The 22662-nt window shown below is 40.9% G+C and overlaps 1 protein-coding gene across 2 annotated transcripts in view; it reads right to left on the reverse strand.

Annotated features, from left to right (window-relative positions):
• DCLK1 (doublecortin like kinase 1) overlaps nucleotides 1–22662 on the reverse strand; it is a 187690-nt gene that overhangs the window by 59430 nt on the left and 105598 nt on the right. For both annotated transcript variants that reach the window (XM_058184772.1, XM_058184773.1), the window contains exons 5-6: nucleotides 16278–16394; nucleotides 9841–9935 (exon numbers count right to left, since the gene is read on the reverse strand). In XM_058184772.1, coding sequence (XP_058040755.1) covers nucleotides 9841–9935; nucleotides 16278–16394 — 212 coding nt within the window. The remainder of the gene's footprint in view (nucleotides 1–9840; nucleotides 9936–16277; nucleotides 16395–22662) is intronic.

The following is a 22662-nucleotide window of genomic DNA, read 5'->3' on the forward strand; positions in this document are numbered from 1 at the left end:
CAACAAAAATTGATATTTTAAAATATGGCTCCATTTTCTTTCATCTAAATCAGCTTTTGACATCCAAGTTGCTTGATGAAATAGCTACATCTGAAAAGTGTTTTTCCCCTATAGACAGAAATGGAACTTCTGCTTTTTGACCTATGTTTTGTCCATGAAAAATACCAATTTGTTTTTATTTTACCATTTTCATTTTAAAATATTCTGATTAAAAATAAAGACTTTAAAATCATGTCATTTAATCTGTACACTTTCTGTTTATTGATGACAGATATGATAATGCTGGTAGTTCTTGAGAAATTAAAAATACACTTTGAAAAAAAGATCTTAAGAATTATAAAAATACCTTACCTTTTGGGCTTATAAATTGTAGTTTAACGATCAAATAATTTGATTGTTTAATTAAAGTGCTGCAGAAGCACATGTAATCTTCCAGATCTTAAATATCATGTTGCTATGGTGATTATCAAAAGACGAACACTCTATTATTTAAAAAAACTTTCTAAATTAATTCCTATTTGAATTAATAAGTAAAATAATTGTTTTATTAATTTCTTCTCTTATGGAGTAGAGATAATTAATATCAAAATAAGAGGCTCTCAATGCTAATTTTCAAGTATTATTTCAGGTACTAGAATCTATATGAAAATAAAATTTTTTGCAAATCATTTGAATTTTTTTTTATTGTAGGTATAACAATCTTTTATAAAGGTATAATAATTTCTATCACCAAAAATCTTTACAATTAGAACAGTAAAAAAAAAAACTATAGAGACTTCAGCAGATTTTTTTAAATGGTTCAAGCGGCACAAAAAAACCACATAAAGTATTTTATATAAACATTTAAACAGATGTTTAACGTCGCAAGAGCTATGTTCTATTGCTTGTTACACCAAAATATCATATTGTATTATATATTATGCTATAATAGATCTTATTGTATCTATTGTATCTTGACTTTATTTAGGTCTTTAATAGAATCGTGCATATTTTTAGTATAAGTCAAATTAAGGATATTTTATACTAAAGTTATAAAGAGAAGATCAATTCTAGTAAGTTAAAATATATTGTATATTAAAATGAAATATTTTATTTGCTATGTAAAATACTGTTTTTAATAACATACATTGGAGAAATCTGGGTTGAAGATGTATTCTCTTGTTTATATGGTTCTTTTTAAAAAGAAAAAAAAGGAAAAATATTTTCTTAGTTAAAAAAAAGTGAAAATTACATTGTAATTTGGTCCTTTTAAATGTTGATATAAACTACTAACCCTGAAGTATCATCATACAACTCCACCATTCACACCCCATTCAGTTTATACTGACTCTTGGAAATAATTATAAATTTATTTCTTTTAGTAACAAGGGACTTTGCTAAAAATTTGCCAATGAATGGGAAACAGGTCTTCCTTCCTAGAAAGTATTATGAACTTTCTGTAACTCTTTCGGAAAATATGCAGATATGGTTTTTCCATATGGATTTCTTTGTCTAGATTTGAATTGTAATTCAATGCTAGTAAGAGCAGAATAGAAGTTGCCTCTGCTTTGCGACTCTCCTGGGACTTTTGAGTCACAACTCAGTATTGGTTCTCTGACCCTACAAGGAAGTCTTCTGAAAAACACCAGCCATGCAGGGGTAAAGAGATCAGATGATATACCTGATCTCGTATATAAATATCTGTTCACTTAGGGAAGATTCTCTCTCTTCTGCGCATGCGCGTAATGGCGGTGGTATTTTGAGCTCATGAAGACGGCGGCCGGTGCTTCCCGGCCGAGATGCTGTTCGGCCGCTCGCCGGGCTGCACGGACTTCGGTCCCAGAGGGGTCAGCATGCCGGCAGCCGGGAGTGAGGTCTTTTGGACCTCAGTGGTCTCCCGGCTGCTGAGTTCTGGGCCGGAGTCTCGAGAGAGCAGCGGATGGCGGCGGCCATTTTGGGGTAGGGCCTACCGCCCCGGTCCGGCTTTGGGATCTTCGGCTGCGAGCCGGGCTGCGTGGACTTTGCAGGGCCAGCTTTTGAGATCTTTGGCCGTGAGCCGGGCCGCACGGGTAGCACAGACTGCATGGCCACGGACCGGCTTGGAGATCGGTGGCCGCTCGCCGGGCTGCGTGGACTTCGGCCCCAGGTGGGTCATCGTATTGGCAGCCGAGAGCGAGGTCCTTGGGCCTCAGTGGTCTCTCGGCTGCTGAATTTGGGGCCGGAGCCTTGGGAAAGCAGCGGATAGCGGCGGCCATTTTAGGGCTGGGGTTACCGTCCCGGACTGGCCTTTAAGATCCCCGGCCGTGAGCTAATGCTGGCGGCAGTGTGGTGGACCGTTCGGGCCGGAGTTTTGGAGGGCTTGAATATCGGCTGTCCTCCCCCCTCCCAGCTGACTTTTCCGGGGATGGTTAGCCTCGCCGCGACTTCCATCAGCGGCAGGACTTTGGAACCGCACTCTTACCAACTGAGGGACAGCGAATGGCGGCGATTATCTCGGGGTGGGGCAGTCATCCCGGGCGGGCCTAGTTCGATCCCCTGGCCGCTTACAAAGTTGGCGGCAGGGTGGTGGGCCGCTCGGGCTGGACTTTTGGAGGGCCCGAAGATCGGCTGTTCTCCCCCCCCCCAGTGGTTTTTTTTCTATCAGGCCTGGCCTTCGCTGAAATGCTCCTCAGCGGCATGATTTTGTGCCGCATTTTTCATCAGCGGCACATCGGTGGGGCGTCCTCGACTTCTATCTGCGGCGTGCTGGGACATGTCTTTAACATGGATCCGGCACTATTAATGGCGGCCTCTGGAACGGCGGTGATTCTGGCGGCAATTGCGGTACTGGTGGCACTAGAACGTGCGGCATTCCATCAGACTACGGAGCGGCAGGAGTCCCTCCCCCAGGATGGAGAAATGCCGAGTTTCCGAGGGCCACTATTCCACCTTAGTGGCCGGCAACTGAGGAAGATATTAGGGTACCAGCTACCGGGGGGGAGACCACTAGATTTGGTCAGACCCCTGGACCCCTTGGTTGTTTCCTGGATCATCTGGACTTGGCCGGTTTTGGGTTCATTTGGACTTGAGCGGAACAGTCAACTCGGTTGGACTAGAAGCTGGTTAACATCTATGCCGGCTTGGGTTTTATATTTTCGCTGTCGTAAACTATTATTCTTTCATGAGATACTCATCCACCGAACTATTACGGCTGCGAGGTTCCCCCGCCTCGCAGGAATGGCCCTCTAGGTTATCAAGAGCTTACCTCAACGAAGGGTCTTGGGACCCAGAGAGGTGGCATGCAGCTAAGAAGAGTTTCTGGGGATTTTTAAATAGGTTTTTTAAAAGGGGTCTTTTAAGGGGAGGGAGGGATACGACGGGTGGGGGGAATAGCCCGTCGGGAGGATTTAGCCCCTGTGCTTGTTCGCGGCATTTTACCATCTGGTCCGAAGGCAGAGGGGGATGGGTTCGTTCCAGGAGTGGAGAATCGTTCCATCTGTACGGTAAGTGGGAGAGGCAGATATGGCGGAAGCGGGGGGCCATATCAAGTGTTGGGAGCACGTGCTCGGTGTCTCAAAACGATCACGTGCTCCGGTCCCTCAGTCTTCACCCGTTCCCCGGGGGGCCATGGTCCTCAGAGCCTTGGTCTCCGGTTGATGTTATGTAATGCCCGGTCCGTGGTCAATAAGGCCCCCCTGATTGGTGATCTTATTCAGGGGGAAGCCGCGGACCTTATGGGCATTACGGAGACCTGGTTGGGCCCGGAGGGGGGGGTTCCCCTTGTGGAGCTATGCCCACCAGGTTTCCGAGCATTTCATCAGCCGAGAGCCCAAGGTAGGGGTGGGGGGGTAGCGGTTGTCATTAGAGAAAGTCTAGAGCCGAGGGAGGCCACTGTTCCTCAGATTGCCGGTTGTGAATCCCTCTTTGTGAGGTGGGGCCATCGTGATCAGATGGGCTTGTTGATCACGTACCTGGCTCCTTGCTGCGTGACCACAGCCCTACCCGAGCTGTTGGAGGTACTCGCCGGGGTGGCGGTGGAGACCCCCAGACTGATAGTCATGGGGGACTTTAACCTGCCATCGACGGGCTTGTCATCGACAGCGGCTCGGGAGCTTCCATGACGGCCTTGGACCTGATCCAGGTAATTGATGGCCCCACGCACACAGGGGGTGGCACACTGGACCTGATTTATATCTCTGGTCAGTGGCGAAATGATCTGGTATTAGACAACTTAGAAACAGAACCGGTGTCATGGTCAGATCATTTTCTCCTTCGCCTAGACTTTCGGACCGCTATCCACCACTGCAGGGAGACGGAGCCAATGCGTTGGTTCCGTCCCAGGCGCCTGATGGACCCGGAGAGGTTCCTGACGGAGCTTGGGCCGTTTCCTGAGGACCTGGCCCACGGCACGGCTGAAGAGCTAGTTGCGGCCTGGGAACGGGCCGCGGCTGGAGCTTTGGACCGTGTCGTGCCCTTGCGGCCTCTGACCCGGCGTAGGCCTCGCCCGGCCCCTTGGTTCTCCGAGGGGCTGAGAGAGATGAAACGCCGGAGAAGACGCCTAGAGAGCGTCTGGAGGTCCTGCCGCTCAGAAGCTGACCGAACACTAGTTAGATCCTATTCTAGGACCTACCTAGTGGCAATGAGGAGGCGAGGCATTCCTATGCTTCCACCCTCATTGCGTCGGCAGATAACCACCCGGCCGCCCTGTTTCGGGTGACCCGCTCCCTCCTTCATCAGGAGGTGCGGGATGACCCGTTGCAGGGCCGTGCCGAGGAGTTTAGTGGTTATCTATACGACAAAATCGTTCAGCTCCGGGACGGCTTGGACCGAAATTGGGATGATCCAGGTGGGAGGGCGGAGTCGCGTCTTGTGGAGGTTATTTGGGATGAGTTTGACCCTGTGACTCTCGAGGACGTGGACAGGTTGCTGGGGAGGCTGCATACTACGACATGTTTACTGGACCCGTGCCCTTCCTGGCTGGTGCTGGCCTCCCGGGAAGTGACACGAGGCTGGCTCCAGGGGATTACCAACGCTTCTTTGTTGGAGGGAGTTTTCCCTGCCGCCTTGAAGGAGGCAGTGGTGAGACCCCTCCTTAAGAAGCCTTCCCTGGACCCAGCTATTTTAGGTAATTACCGTCCGGTCTCCAACCTTCGCTTCACTGCGAAGGTTGTAGAGAGTGCTGTGGCACGGCAGCTACCCCAGTACCTGGATGAAGCCGTCTATCTAGACCCGTTCCAGTCCGGTTTCCGACCCGGATACAGCACGGAGACAGCTTTGGTCGCGTTGGTGGATGATCTCTGGAGGGCCAGAGACAGGGGTTATTCCTCTGCTCTGGTCCTATTAGACCTCTCAGCGGCTTTCGATACCATCGACCATGGTATCCTGCTGCACCGGTTGGAGGGATTGGGAGTGGGAGGCACCGTTTATCGGTGGTTCTCCTCCTATCTCTCCGACCGGTCGCAGACGGTGTTGACAGGGGGGCAGAGGTCACCGCGAGACACCTCACTTGTGGGGTGCCGCGGGGTCGATTCTCTCACCCTCCTGTTCAACATCTATATGAAGCCGTTGGGTGAGATCATCAGTGGCTTTGGGGTGAGATATCAACTGTCGCTGATGATACTCAGCTGTACTTTTCACCCCGGCCACCCCAACGAAGCTGTCAAGTGCTGTCCCGGTGTTTGGAGGCCGACGGGTCTGGATGGGGAGGAACAGGCTCAAGCTCAATCCCTCCAAGGCGGAGTGGCTGTGGATGCGGCACCCGATACAGTCAGCTGCAGCCGCAGCTGACTGTTGAAGCAGTTATTGGCCCCAAAGGAGGAGTGCGCAGCTTGGGTGTTCTCCTGGATGCACGGCTGTCGTTTGAAGATCATTTGGCGGCCGTCTCCAGGAGAGCCTTCCACCAGGTTCGCCTGGTGCGCCAGTTGCGCCCCTTCCTTGATCGGGATGCCCTATGCACAGTCACTCACGCTCTGGTTACCTCCCGCCTGGATTATTGCAATGCTCTCTACATGGGGCTCCCCTTGAGATGCACTCGCAGGCTTCACTTGGTCCAGAATGCACCTGCGCGGTGATAGAGGAGTCACGCGTAGCTCACATGTGACACCTCTCCTGCGCAGACTGCACTGGCTTCCTGTTGCCTTTCGGGTGCATTTCAAGGTCTTGGTAACCACCTTTAAAGCGCTCCATGGCTTGGGACCTGGGTACTTACGGGACCGCCTTCTGTTACCTCATGCCTCCCACCGACCCGTACGCTCCCACAGAGAGGGCCTTCTCAGGGTGCCGTCCGCCAGACAATGTCGGCTGGCGGCCCCCAGAGGAAGATCCTTCTCTGTGGGGGCCCCCACTCTTTGGAACGAACTCCCCCCTGGGTTACGTCAAATTTCTGACCTTCGGACTTTTCGCATGAACTGAAAACATATTTGTTTTGTTCGTATGGGCTTTCTTAAATTGTTGAATTTTAAATCTTAAATTTTCTCTCTAGTTTTAATTGGGGTTTTTAGATTCATAATTCTTAATTATTTCGGCCATACTGTATAATAAGTTTTTTAATTGTATTTTAACTGTATATTGTTCTTTTTTATCCTGGCTGTACACCGCCCTGAGTCCTTCGGGAGAAGGGCGGTTTATAAATCCAATAAATAAAATAAATAAATAAAATAAATAATAAATAAAGATTGACTAGCAATTTATTTGCACTGTGATATTGTTTTCTCAAGGAAAATTAATAGATAACTATATGAATCCTTCTAACATCTAATGTAATGTGTCAGTGTCTTTGTAATGAATTATTTTCATGCACTGACAAACAATTCATTTTATTAGGTTTTTGTTTTGTTTTTTTGCTCTTAAATTAATATTTTGGATTTAGAAATAATACATTGTACTTTAATGAATTATATGAAATAAAATGTTAAAAAAAATCCAAGAGGGGTTCATATTGGTTTTCAACAGCAAAAAAATACCTTGCAAATAAACATTTTAAAGTATCATGCGTTTAAAAAAGTGAAATAATCTAAAGTATGAAACAGATGTTTCTGAAATACTAAATTGTTAGATAATATAACTATAGTGTAAATCTCTTCATATAAGATAAAGATATGAAAAAACTTCTTTGACTGAGAATGTTGTGTGTTTAAAAATAGTGGTGTTTAGAGAATATTCTAAAAACTTAGAAAACTTAAGAGTCCCTTAGAAAATTCTCAGAAGTTCATCAATCAATAGAATGAAATAGCTGACAATACTCTTGAAAGCCAGTTTGTCCCTCAAAACTGTTAAATCCAACCCCAGGAAATATTGCAGCCCAGTAATTTTGGCAACTGCCCAAATAAATTTTTCTGTGGCATGATTTTGTGATAGATCATGGGTTCTTGAAATACATGTATGTATGTAGGATACATACAAATGTATGTTCATTTTTCTAAATGTCTTCCTGAGAATTCATATCGCAAGATTGTGGTAGTACAGTGGCAGTACAATATTAATTATCTATCACTAACTTTAAACTTAATCAATGTACATTGAAAAGGCTACTACACATGTGAAGAATACTTTTGATACCACTTTCATGTACATTTCTTAATTTGCAGCAGTATTTCCCAGCTGTGGCAACTTCCAAATATGTGCATGCCTCAATTTGTAGAATTTTTAGCAATAGTGATAAAAGTCAGGTACCTTATTTTTCAGAGTATAAGATGTACAGGAGTATAAGACGCACCTTAGTTTTTGGGGAGGAAAATAAGGTCAGCCTCCAATCAGCTGTTCCCAGAGGTAAATTATAGTAACAGGTTCATTGGTTGTTACTATGTTGAAACTTCATTTCAGAGGCTTTTTTTCTGAAATTCTGTTCTGGAGGCTTTTTTTCTGAAGCTTCATTTCTGAGGCTTTTTTCAGCCTTTGAAACCTCCGTTTGAGACGCTGGAAGGGGCTACATTCGGAGTATAAGAAGCAACCAGATTTTCACCCTCTTTTTTTGGCGGGGGGGAAGATGCATCTTATACTCTGAAAAATACGGTAGTTGAAGTGTCAAAGTTGGAAAATACTGCTTTAGGGATTTTTCACCAAGGACCAACTTTCAATATTTTTTTTCGCCATGTCCCATTGCCATGTTCCCCCAAGATTTAACTCAAGATTTAAATCATAACATTTCTTCAAGGCTTCGCAGACCCCCTGTGAGGACATCATGGCTTCCAGGGGTCCGCGGACCACAAGTTGAGAACCACTATTTTAGGGTATTCTGGGAACCACTATTTAGGCAATATATTTGACCAACTCTACATATTATTAATATTTTACAGTGTATTTTTAAAAATGTATTCAAATACGTGGTAAGGTGTGTAAGACTATTTTTACGTATGGTATTGCTTGTGCCTAGTAGAGAGAACAACATAAACTAACATGGACACAACTTTAGAATTTGGCTAGTTTGTGCATGGACTATTTCTGAAAATTTTTAGAGGGAAAAAGAAATTAGGTACAGCAGAAGACTAAGAAAAACAAATAATAATAATAATATAATTTGCAAAACATAACAGGAAAATTCTCCATTTTGAATATACAAGGTTTGAGCATCATCAATAGAGATTATCAAACTGGAGGATGTCACCAGTCACTCTGGGGATTAAATTTTTGGGGCAAGTGAGATACAACCAAACTGGAAAGAACTGTCAAAATTTGTTCTAGCATCACCAAGAAATAAATGGTTTGGGCAGGAAGCATAGGCAGAAAAGCCCATGATCAATTCTTACAATACTCTCCAGGCCCAGGAAGAAATCAGTGTATTACCTCACAAACAAGCCCTCAGAGGAACCAATGAAATAACAACTTGGGTTTTGAGTAGAAGCATGTGTGGAGATGCTGCTGCGATTAAGAACCTCAGAAATATTTCTACCACAACTCAAGTCAAGTTTGGGCATCTGAAGGATTCTCCAATCTACCATGAAGCGACATCTTAGTTAAATAGTCAACACAAGAGTACAATTTTCAGTACAAGGCCCAGGAATAGAGAGCATCCTCAGCAAGGCAAATCGTTTGGCAACAGTCACAGGTCAGAAAAAACAGACTGCCTGGAGTCAGTAGCAAGGCTGTACAGGTAGTCATTGATTTCAACCGTTCGTTGAGTGACCATTCAAATGTACAACAGTGCAGAAAAAGTGACCTACAACCAATATTTGCACTTACAACTATCACAGCATCCCACCGTCATGTGATTGCAATTTGGGCGTTTGGCAAACAGCATAGATTTATAATGTTATCCAGTGGTCACATGATCGTCATTTGCAACCTTTCTAGACACCTTTCGACAAGCAAAGTCAGTGGGGGAATCTGGATTTGCTTAATGACCACATGGTTTGCTTAACAATCATAAAATCAAGTGCAACTTGCTTAACATAGACATTGCTTAGTGATGAAATTCCAGTCCTAATTGTGGTTCAAAGTTGAGGACTACCCGAATCAGCAAAAATGCAGAGCTGTCAGAACTCACTCCATTCCTACTTTGCCTGGTAAAGCCAGTAGCTGATTTAGTGGAAGGAACAAAGAGCCACCATCTTTGGACTGCAAAACTCATGGCCAAGCAAAGAGAAGTGAGGAAGAAAAACAGAGTTCATTTTGACAATGTTCCTATTCTTCATGCAGAAGTGGATGCAAAAGGGATGCATTTTTGGACATTTGCTACAGCTTTGGGTAACCCTAGGGGTAGCCATTTATCAAAACTTTCCACCACCAATCAATCAACTACCATTTCATTTATTTATTTATATTCATTAGCAAATAATTCTTTGCACTAACATTTTATGGGGATTGCGATAGCAGAACACTTGTTAAACTAAGAAACTTGGTATCAGGTGATTCACTTGGCCACCTTCAAACCTTGCATTTTCTTACCCTCTGTTTCCGCAAGCTTCCTGGGCTAGTAGGAGAAGGGCTTGGAGACTTCCCGGAACGGGGAGTAGAAAGTTGACTTCCAGGCGTTCCATTAACTAGAGAAACATAAGAATAGACAAAGAAAACATGGTTTTGGATCTGGCACCACTATAATTAAATACTGAACAACATATTGCTCACATTAGCCAACGTTTTCTGCTTTGTCCTTCTGCAGTCTGTGTACTCTTAATAGGAATTAAGTAAAGATGCAATTCTGAAGCAATTAATCACTATAAGGTGGGTTCCTCTGTATTCAGCTGGTATATATGTTACTTAACAAGCGATTGACCAATTTGTATTCAATATGTAGCCACAATGAAATTAAAAATATTGTCTTCAACTCTGGACTGCTTATCCATGCAACAACAACAACAAAAAGCAAGATTATACTAGCTTTTTAAAAAATCCTTTAACAATTGGTCTTTCCCCCTCCTTTTTAGAGAAGAGGAGATGTTCTAATGTTATCTATTAGAAATATCAAATTATTGCATTATTTTAAAAAGGCATTTATTACTATTGATACTAACTTGGAACTGTTGGAAAGATTTCTGTGTGATACATTTGAGCTAGGCATTAACTCATCTGGGACTCTTTGATTTATAAGTTCACTCCCTCAGCCTTTCATAGTTGCCTCCATAAAAACGAGAGACTTCTAAACTGTTGCTATATTCTCTACAATTCCTTCCTACTTACATAACATTGCCTTGTCATTTAATACAAAAACTTCACAGCTGTGAAAGCTGTAGAATAGAAAAGATAGCCAAATAATGCTAAAATTGCACTGAAAAGATAGGAGAGAGAGAAAGGGAGGGGAGAGAGGAAGAGGGAGAAGGAGGGAGGGAGGGAGAGAGAGAAAGAGAGAGAGAGAGAGAGAGATGCTATATAATAAAATGCCTTCTCAAACATGCTATGGCTAGGTCACAATTACATATACATCAGCTATAAAAAAGCAGTAACCAGCAGACATTCAAATTCTCTATTTTGCACTGATATTTCCAGCCATGATACTAATAAGGCATTGAACTTACCTTCTATGAGTTCTAACATGGAAACAGACTTATTTTTAACATGATAAAGCCAAGCAGGAAAATATTTGCATTTTATACTACACTCTGGCACTGGCAGAAACAGGAAGTGTTACGATTAGTTAAAGGTTGCCAAAGCAGCTCACAGAGAGAGCTGAATAAAATGCCGGATTCATAAGCCAAAGCTTCTTCTGCGTAAGGCTGACGTCTTCCGAGCAGCAGTAGGAGGTGTAGGTGCCGTCTTAGGGGCTACATCAAAGGTGTCAATACACAACGCGGCAACTTCAGGATGTTGAGCAACTGCAGCCCTCACTCTAATCTGCCAAGCCCCCATAGCCTTAGCAATCTTATATGCTGCTGCACACTGAATCATAATGAACTGCCTTTGGGAACAATATACCAAATTACTCATCTGAAAATCACAATAATAATAATAATTTTTTTATCATAGCTTAGCTGACTGGTAGCCTCCGAACTGCTAAGCCCAGTAGAGAGAGAACTAGATTTTAAAATATTGTCGGATGGGAAGGATATTTTTCTTTCCCATCTGCCAATTATGCACAGTGATAAATATTCTGCCGGGTTACCCAGAGGATGTGTTCTTTATTCAGCTCAGAATAAAAAGACTTTGTGGAATGATAATTAACTATTACAATACTGTTTGTCTTTGGAAGCCTGTTTTTTACACATTGGGTTAGGATAGGAAAGTTACAGCATTAGCACAACAGTGGGAAACTTGTAGCCTTCCAAATGTTGCTTAAAACAATCCCTAGCAGCCCTGGCCAAGAGCTCAGGAAGATCTGGAGGCCAAAACAATATTAAACTTTGAATTAGTCCTTGAATTCAATTACTATTACAGCCGAAAGGCTTACCATTAAATTCAGGAAATCTGCTGTTTAAATCATATGAACTTTTGGAGAATTTTTTGTGAACTAATGTCAAAAACATTTGCTTGTGAATCACCACTCTATTCATCAATAATATTATTGGTGGGGTGTGCTTAGACATGGATAATTTATAAGAGATAACTGGGCATTCTAATGGAGGAAGACTAACACCAATGTTGCCAACAACACATTACTGCTAGCATGATTAATTGCTTGCTTCTACATAATTTTTGCTTAGAATTAAGGCTATAGCACAAATCTGCATTTCATTGGAAGACTTCTATTTGATTACTGTTTCCCTAAACACTTATTTAACTTTCAAGCAAAAGCCAACATTTCGAGATTGAAAGTACATTTTAAATGCTAAACTCTCTTTCTGATATCTCTAGTTCAAAAAATTGAAATCTTTACAACTTGTAGCAGAAGGAAAGTTCTACAAGTGTAAACTATAATAAACTAATTGAAATGAAAGTCTGATTCACTTTCTATTTTCCATTGCCTACTCCATCCATCAGACCCTAACATTTCTTGGAACACATAATGAACGTTTTGGAAATTACTCTATTTCCCTGAAAATAAGACCTATCCTGAAAATAAGCCCTAGCATGGTTTTTATGTATGTGCCTAATATAACTCCTACCCCCAAAATAAGCCCTACTTAACAGCCTGCACAGCCAGCCTCCTGCCCCACAATGAGCAAGCAGAAGTCGTCGGCCTCCTGTACATGGGGGGGGGGGATTAAGATACCCCCTGAAAATAAGCCCTAGTGCATATTTTGAGACCCAAAAGAAAATAAGTCCCAGACTTATTTTTGGGGAAACACGGTATATATTTTATGCAGTTACATTAGGAAGACAAGCAAATAGACATCATCTCACTTCTGCAGCTCTGACACTTATATATTCAAAAAGAACATACATTATTTGCATTTTATTTGTGAAGCTAATGGTGGAACGGAAGCCCCTTTCCAAAATCATATAAGTTCCATAGGATGCAGAAGAAGCCAAGTTGTTAATATTGGTATTAAGTGTCACTCTCACACAAGACCCTGACAAAGTTACAGTAGAGAAATTACTGATGAAGTACAAGAAAACCAGGGGAAGGGAAATACTGGATATTGGCGTGCTGTGTTTTTCTATATTCTATAAAAGTCATCGAAGACCAGGATTTAATTAACTATGCAGACAATGTAGCAGAACCTGAAGTTTTGTCTTTTGTTCTATTTTTGAAAAACTGTTAAACAATTTTTCTCTTATATAAAGCACTGGTATAACAATAATGGTAAAAACAGTTGGAGAAAGAATTATAGAAAAGAGTAAATTATTACTCTACAAACTTATATTGGTTTGCTGGCATAATGTTCTTGTCTGGATCTTGAAATCTTAGCATTAGAGAGTTGGAAGGGAATAATGGATCAAACACATTTAGAACTAGAGTTGGAATCTCCATCTCTACCCCTACCACAGTCCATGTAGAAGTTAAAGTATTCATAACATATGTCTCTCTACCTTCTGTGTGCACTCATTCAGTAAATAAAAGGTCCATCACCTCTCTGGAAGATTTCACTATCAAACTTCTCTTGAATTGAAATAAGGAAGAATTTAAACAATTTCCTGGCATAATAATTATAGTAAAGGTATAGGTTCCCCTCGCACATATGTGCTAGTTGTTTCTGACTCTAGGGGGCGGTGCTCATCTCTGTTTCAAAGCCGAAGAGCCAGCACTTTCCGAAGAAGTCTCCGTGGTCATGTGGCCGGGATGACTCAACGCCAAAGGCGCATGGAAGGCTGTTATCTTCCCACCAAAGGTGGTCCCTATTTTTCTACTTGCATTTTTTTTTACGTGCTTTCGAACTGCTAGGTTGGCAGAAGCTGGGACAAGTAATGGGAGCTCACCCCATTACATGGCACTAGGGATTCGAACCGCTGAACTGCCGACCTTTCGATCGACAAGCTCAGCGTCTTAGCCACTAAGCCACCACGTCCCTTTTTTAATAGTTACAGTACAACTCATCAATTTACGCTTTTACAGAGGCAACTGTTAACATGGAGAGAGATGGGTATAAAGATGAACTAAGTAAAACAAAGAAATTTCAAACTTACACATAAACTAGTTAGATGGTTGGGATACAAATTGAGAAGTCTTCCTGTGAACATGGCCTCTTTGAAGGAGAAAAGTATTTTCAAATAAATAAGAAATGTTTCTAGAAGAAGAATATTTGTCAGAATTTCTTTCCCAAATGATGATAGAGTAGTTTTATTCTTTTATTCTATTCTATTTCTTCTTTTGTCATGGCTCTTTGAAAAATCTGCCATTGATTTTTTTGAAAACGTTGTCTACACTTTCTTCTTGTTTTCTCAGGCAATAATATGAAGGCCATGAATATTCTGAATCATTTTCCCCTGATTTTTCAGTGAATTTTACATTAGGCTTCATTACAGCCACATCTTCATATACAGGAGCCATGGTGGCACAGTGGTAAAAATGCAGTATTACAAGAAAGCTCATTGTTTACTGCCAGGACTTCGAGCTTGATCATCTCAAGACTGATTCATCCTTTCATCCTTCCAAGATAAAAAGGGGACCCATATTATTGAGGGGGATATGCTGACTCTATAAACTGCTTAGAGAAGGTTTGTAAAACACTATGAAGCGATATATATCCAAGTTCTTTTAAGTGCTATAGAAACTCTTAAGCTCAAATAAGAATTTGCTGCCATGCACTTTATTTTCTGGTTATATTGCTATTTCAGTAATAAAAATGGGAAAGCAGGGAGAAAGGCATGTGCTTGCCTAGCTAAGCTTCTATCATGAAATCCTTCCAGATAAATAAGATTTCCTTTGCTATGCTGTGTTAATAATAATAATAATAAAGAATAAAATAAGATCACACGAGATGTTTTGGGTGCTGTATCATAGATGAAATCTCCTTAACCACTGAAGTCTTCATGACAGTTTATAACACGGGTGTCAAACTCAATCACGTCACGTGATGTCACGTGACATATTGCAATGTTTTCTGCCTTTGAGGAACTGGGGTGGGTGTGGCCTATGGATGATGCATACAGCCCAAGGGCTGCCAGTTTGACACCTTGGTTTATGATTAGAAAGTTCTTCACATTCACACCATCATCACTCTACCCTACACAGAAAACCAGATGCAAAATTGTCAGGAAAATGCTTTAAGAGCTAACCAGCTGCTACAATGATATAAAGCAGGGATTGAGTCAGCAAGGTTTTTGGGCTGATATGACTTTAGGAGGCTGTATACTGTACATAAGAGAGGTCCTGTGAAGGCGTCTCTCCGTGTGTGCTTCCATACTGTAGCTGATGATTGATTGCCTGACTTTGCCCAGTACGTGTATGTATATATTCCTTGAAGATAAACCACTATTTGAAAGATGAACTTCTGTTTTTGCTCCTGGGTTGTCTCAAAATAGTCACATTGTGCGCACTCTGACAAAAATACAGGTAGTCCTTGACTTACAACAGTTCATTTAGAGACTGTTTGAAATTACAATGGCACTGAAAAAAGTGACTATGACCATTTTTCACACTTACGCCAGTTGCAGCCTCTCCATGGTCATGTATTTTACATTTGGATGCTTGACAACTGGTTCATATTTATAATGGTTGCAGTATCCCAGGGTCATATCCTTACCTTCTGGCAAGCAATGGGGAAGCCATATTCACTTAACAACAGTGTTACTATTTTAACAACTGCAGTGGTTCACTTAACAAATGTGGCAAGAAAAGTTGTAAAATGGGGCAAAACTCACTTAACAAATTTCTCAGTTAGCAACATAAATTTTGGCCTCAATTGTGGTCGTAAGTCAAGGACTACCCTGTATGTCCTAATGATAAACAGACCCTATGTATAAACTGTAATGAGCAAACCTGATCACTCTCAGTATTAAACTTGAAATCCTCCTGTACCATCTCTGAAACCTCCTAATTCAGAAATAGAGAGTATACAATATAGCATGAAATTCCTTTTTATTCCCAAACTTCACTTAAAACACTCAAAGGGATAAAGGATCAGAGGAACATCCCGTAGCACTTCTCCCTAGAAAATGATATACAACCACAAAGCTTTTCTCTATTAAAACATCTAGATCTTTAAAATAAGGAAAAAGTGGGTATACCTATTCTATCTCCTACAATACCTTCAAAGAATTCAATTTACACAAAAAGTTTGCTGAATAAGGATTTTAAAAATCCGAGACAAAGCACATTTTCTTTCCTAAATTTTATTTCAGTTACAATATTTGTACAGTACATACACTTCAATTCATCGGGGAGATAAGATACTTTCGATTATTTGACAATCCAATCCGCAGTAGGCAAGAAATACTTATTATTCTCCATTTTGAAAACAAAGTATATTTGAGCCACACTACTAAGTACATTACACTACGATGTTTAAATAATTATGATAGCCAAAGAATTACTTGCTATTTAGTCAGATTTGTTTGCCATTTGTTACCTGAGCTGGTGGATGCTGGAGATTTGCTGCGTCGGGATGGACCCGGGCTCTTGGTGGTGCTCCGACGTGGTGTTGAAGCTATTTTGGTATAGGAAGTAGATTTCACTACACGACATTCTGAAAGTCAGACAAATAGCATTCTGTTAGTATCCTGAACAGCATTCTTATTTCTGTCTCAGTATGATTCATAGAAAGATCTTGAAAGTGTTCCTTGCTGTTTTTTATAAAAGAGTGGAAATCAAAGCCCATGACTTTCCCAGCTTCTGTTGTGCAATCCAGATGACATTGGTGGCTGAATTACCAACATTCAAACTTTCTTTAAAGGGTCCTAGAAAAAACATTTGAAGAAACTCTGCTGCAGGTAAATGGACACGTGCAAATAATTCTGAATAACCGTGTCTTCCATTCCTCCAGTTCATCATTCGATTTTGCAGTCATGTGTGAAGTACAGCCAAGTATATCTGAAAGGATGTACCTGAAATTTATTTCCATATATCAAGAAGGACCTATAACTCCTTCTGTCTGTCACATAATATTTTAAGAAAAATGCAATATTTTTATTTTTCCTACATAATTTGGTGAATGGCAGCTCACAATAAAACATACAATGTGTATCACGGGCAGGACTATTTTAGATTTTCATGACAGATGATGAAAATCAATGAGGAAATAAAACTGTCCTTCCACTTGAGAACAACTCTGTGTCTATAAATGTGCTGAAAGCCACACCTGCAAAATGGATCTTTGACTAAAACTTGAAGAAATCAAGTTTTCCCAGAAAGCTGATAATATATAGTCATAAAATACTTCTCAAATAGAATATAGAATAACAGAGTTAGAAGGGACCTTGGAGGTCTTCTAGTCCAATCCTCTGCCCAGGCAAGAAACCCTACACCATTTCAGACAAATGGTTATCTAACATCTTCTTAAAATTTTCCAGTGTTGAAGGATCACAACTTCTGCAGGCAAGTTGTTCCACTTATTAATTGTTCTAACGGTCAGTAAATTTCTCCTTAGTTCTAAGTTGCTTCTCTCCTTGATAAGTTTCCACTCATTGCTTCTTGTTCTACCCTCAGGTGCTTTGGAGAATAGTTTGACTCCCTCTTCTTTGTGGCAACCCCAGAGATATTGGAACACTGCTATCATGTCTCACTTAGTCCTTCTTTTCATTAAACTAGACATACCCAGTTCCTGCAACCATTCTTCATAAGTTTTAGCCTCCAGTCCCCTAATCATCTTTGTTGCTCTTCTCTGCTGTCTTATAGAGGTCCAATAGAGGACTAATGGAAAAAAAGGTGTAATTGGGGAAATGGGTCCAAGCTGAGTCACTTGAAAAAAAATCATAAAGTTTACTTTTGGGCAGGTTAAACAGAGATCCTTTTGTCTGCTTCTTGTATGATCTCTGATTCTGATGGTTTAGATTCCACTTTGAATCATCTAAGAGTAGATTCCACATTTACACCATCTAACGGCTGTGAGAGTTTATTTATTATTATTTAGCATATGAGGAGAACATGGTAGAAGAGAAGTAAACATATACACACAGTCCACATAATTAAAGCATCTATGGTCATGCCTCATAATTGGATGTCCAATTCAGCTATCCAGGTGGTCGCCTCTGGCGTTGCTTCATGCAGATCTTCTAGACCAGGTGTCTTCAACCTTGGCAACTTTATGACTTGTGGACTTTAACTTCCAGAATTCCTCAGCCAAGCACATGTTGAAGTCCACAAGTCATAAAGTTGCCAAGGTTGGAGACACCTGGTCTAGCCAACCATGTATGTTGTGGCCAATCTTGCAATATTTTTAACAGAGTGCTCTGGAAGTGATTAATCCTTAATACCTTGCCTTAAGTGACTGGGCTGGATAGTTAGGAAAACTCTGCTGGTAATACCTAGTTGGGTCTATTGTTTTGATTTGGAGCATCAAGATTTAAATAGTTAAATATCACGTTAAACTTGTATGCCATCCAGAGACATAGTTGTGAGTGGCCATATAAATCATTTAAATAAGTAAGTAAATAAACGAATAATTACATAATTAAAGTTATCTTAATTGTTAACCGTGAAGTTATTATCATTTTTCCTTTATTAGGGTCCGATCACTTTCTGGTCTAAATGCAATTGATTACCATCCATTTCCTCCACGGGGCCAAATTCATTCAGATGGTCTGTCTTTATGGACCAAATTCGTTTCTAGTGGGTGCTTGGAGATTTCTCCAATAATCTAGTGCAAGGCTGTCAAACTCGCAGCTCATGGGCCGGATGCACTGGCCACACCCATGCTGGGTTTAGCGAAGGGGGGGGGGGGAAATCCTGTTATATCATGTGACACTGCTGTGATGACGGGAGTTTGATACCCCTGATCTAGTGGGTGAAGGTCCTGGTTCATCATTGACAAGAAGTGGCACGTGGAGCTAATGATAAAGTTGCTTTTAAGTAGTCTCTCTTTGCCACCTGATCATAAGTATCTCCTTTATTTTTTGATAACTCTTCTGGAAGGTATTTGGGGGTATGATACCAAAAATTTTGTGTCATTTTAGGTATTTTATTTTTGAATAGTTTTGTGTTTTGCTTTTTGTGGCAAGCCATTATGAAGGAATGTAGACCTGGCCTTGGGAATGGGAAAAGAATAAGCCAACAATTAATGAGGACTTTCAAAAAAAAAATATTTAGTCTGAAGAAAGAGGAAGATATAACAAAGGAAATCAAAATAACCCTTTCTTTATTTTGTTTGTCATAAGATGGAACAGAGAGAAACTCTAACATGTTATCATGATTTTGTTATTCTTAGAATTCCTGCTGTGTCTGTTTCATAACCTTGTGTATCTCAAAGGGTTGACTTAAGTCTCAAAAGCCCCTCTCTCACTGGAGAAGCCTCAGGCCTAGGATTTCCAGACAGCTGAACAGGCAGAGGAGAACATGAGCAATTGGAAAGGCGGACACACTACCTTGCTTAGCTTTCTTGGCATTGGTGATAAAAACTACAATGAAAAACAGAAAAACAAAGTATTTATGCCTATCAGTATATTAAATTACTTTTTCCAGCATCAGAAAAACTCATTTTTGAAATGCAGGAATGTGCTAGAGATTAGGAGGCAAATGACTTCAGTTTGTGGCTTGCTAAGGTCTTGTTAATTTCAGGTAATAGCACAAGCAAGTTTGAGGGTACTAATTAAGGTCATGGAGCAGAGCTTGTTAACTTGTGGTTAGCACTTATTAGGAAAGGGCTGTGCTGCAGAGCAGGGGTCTCCAACCTTGGCAACTTTAAGCCTGGAGGACTTTCTGGGAGTTGAAGTCCGCCAGGCTTAAAGTTGCCAAGGTTGGAGACCCCTGCTGCAGAGGAAAGCTGCTCAGGAAGAGCAGGTTGTCCTTGAGTTACGATTATTTTATGTACAAACACACACACACACACACAGCCAGTGTAAATAGTTGCACCCCCACCCCCACATGGCCACATATTGGGCAGGTTAGCTTTATGAGACCCCTTGGGGTACTCTGCATTCACATGACTATTATTTGTGATGTTCTTCATTGGTCTCTGGAGTTTTTTGCTCTGTCCAAAACCACCCATTCAAATGAATGGGTCTGCTTAATAACCTCAGCGTTTGCTTAACGATCACCACAAAAAAAGACAAAATATTACTTCCAGTCACATGGGTATCTCCGATTATAACTGTAATGACTTACAACCAGATTTTTGGTCAAATTATGGTCACCTGTACCATAATTGAGGTACCTGTACTCAAAAAGCCAGAAGATATTTGATGTTAAGGGTATGCCTAGGCTAGGCAGAAGACTTTAGAACAAAACAAAGGACATGCTATCCTTTTACCAGATATTGATAATCCTAATCAGATCTAGAACATGACAACTCATCTTTGAATGCCCGCTATCTGCAGAGTAAGTAATCAAGGCATTATTAAAACATCAACAACAATGGAATACACAACTAACAAACATGTACAACCACAGTGTAAGAAAGAAATTCAAAATAACCCCACCTTGATTTTTTTTGTCTGATATAATAGGAGAGAAACTCTGACAATTTTTCCAGATTCTGTTATTCTATACCACAACAATAAAAAGCATTGCTGGAATTCTTGCTGCGCCTGTTTCCTGTCCTGAGACAAGAAACCAAGAAAATCGGACAGTTGCCGAGTCAATGTTTCTCAACTGTGACAACTTTAAGAAGTGTCGACTTCACACATTCCTCTAGCTAGCATGAAGGGAGTTAAAGTGCACGTATCTTAAAGCTGTCAAAACTGAGAACTGAGAATTGTATATTTCCTTTTGTAAAATCCAGAAAGGCAGAATGAAATAAAGAAAAACCTAAGAACATTACAGTATCAGTTAAGCCTGTAAAAGCAATTTAAAAGACTAAGTTAAAAGGTATGCTTTCAAGTTTTTCTTAAAAGCAGAGACTGGGAGCCAATCTTAACTTGGACAGAATACATTCGAAATCAAGATTTATGTAGAAGAGTTTCAATAAGCTAACAAGAAGGTGTGCTGTTTGGAGAAACACCTGAGGGGAAAATCGTCAAGAAAACATCAAGAATTTTATTTTAAACAAAGAAATATTGGGTCACAAATTATACAAAAGCTGAAACGTATTGTTCAAGAACTTCAGAAACCAGGTTGCCTTTTGTAATTTTCTAAGCATTAAAAACAAATAATTGCTTAGTCTATATATGTATATCATGTTTTATACGCTATAAGGAACGTTCTTCATTGATTTTTAATTATACATTCAGTGACATATAACAGAATGAAGCAACTTGCTGCATGCAATACAGGAAAGGAAAGGAAGGAAAGAACTAAAACTTTGATAACAACAACAGAGTTGGAAGGGACCTTAGAGGTCTTCTAGTCCAACCCCCTGCCCAGGCAGGAAACCCTACACCATTTCAGACAAATGATTATCCAACATTTTCTTAAAAATTTCCAGTGTTGGAGCATTCACAACTTCTGCAGGCAAGTTGTTCCATTGGTTAATGGTTCTAACTGTCAGGAAATTTCTCCTTAGTTCTAAGTTGCTTCTCTCCTTGATTAGTTTCCACCCATTGCTTCTTGTTCTACCCTCAGGTGCTTTGGAGAATAGTTTGACTTCCTCTTCTTTGTGGCAATCTCTGAGATATTGGAACACTGCTATCATGTCTCCCCTAGTCCTTCTTTTCATTAAACTAGACATACCGAGTTCCTGCAACTGTTCTTCATATGTTTTAGCCTCCAGTCCCCTAATCATCTTTGTTGCTCTTGTCTGCACTCTTTCTAGAGTCTCAACATCTTTTTTACATCATGGTGACCAAAACTGAATGCAATATTCCAAGTGTGACCTTACCAAGGCATTATAAAGTGGTATTAACACTTCACGTGATCTTGATTCTATCCCTCTGTTTATGCAACCCAGAACTGTGTTGGCTTTTTTGGCAGCTGCTGCACACTGCTGGCTCATATCTAAATGGCTGTCCACTAGGACTCCAAGATCCCTCTCACAGTTACTACTATTGAGCAAGGTACCACATATACGGTACCTGTGCATTTTGTTTTTTTGGCCTTACTTTTTTCACTGTTGAATTTCATTTTGTTAGATATTGCCCAATGTTCTAGTCTGTCAAGATTTTTCTGTATCTTGAGCCTATCTTCTGGAGTGTTGGCTATTCCTGCCAGCTTGGTGTCATCTGCAAATTTGATGAGTTCCCCATCTATCCCCTCGTCCAATGTATGTATGTATGTATGTATGTATGTATGTGTATATATATATATATATATATATATATATATATATATATATATATATATATATATATATATATATATATATATATATATATATATATATATATATATGTTTTCTGAGGTTTTCACGGTGTTTGTATGTAGGTCTTTGGTTATTCGGGTTTTCTCCCGTAAAATTGAAGTGTTCCAGAAGCACGAAGCTGAAGCCTGAAGATGGCGAATGAGACTTGTCGAACGTCGAAGACACTTCAATTTCTGGAGAAATAACCAAAGACATATATATATATATATAGGTCTTTGGTTGTTCGGGTTTTCTCCCGTGTAAAATTGGAAGTGTCTTGGCGACGTTTCGACGAAGTCTCATTCGTCATCTTCAGGCTTCAGCTTCGTGCTTCTGGGAGCAATGTGTGATCGCAGCTATTTCTTCCTTTTAACTGCTAGTGGGGGTTTGAACTGATTGGGTGGGAGCTTGGCTGTGCTCTGATTGGCTGGGGTTTTTCTGTGCTCTGATTGGCTGGGGTGTGTGCGGTGTGGGTGGGGGCTTGGTTGTGCTCAGTCTACTCTGTGCTGCAGGGGGATTTGAGCTGGTGAGCTGCACTGCTGCTGTTTGTTTTCTGACAACCAAAGACCTATATACAAACACCCGT

Source organism: Ahaetulla prasina, chromosome 5 (assembly GCF_028640845.1).
Source record: "Ahaetulla prasina isolate Xishuangbanna chromosome 5, ASM2864084v1, whole genome shotgun sequence".
NCBI lineage: Eukaryota > Metazoa > Chordata > Lepidosauria > Squamata > Colubridae > Ahaetulla > Ahaetulla prasina.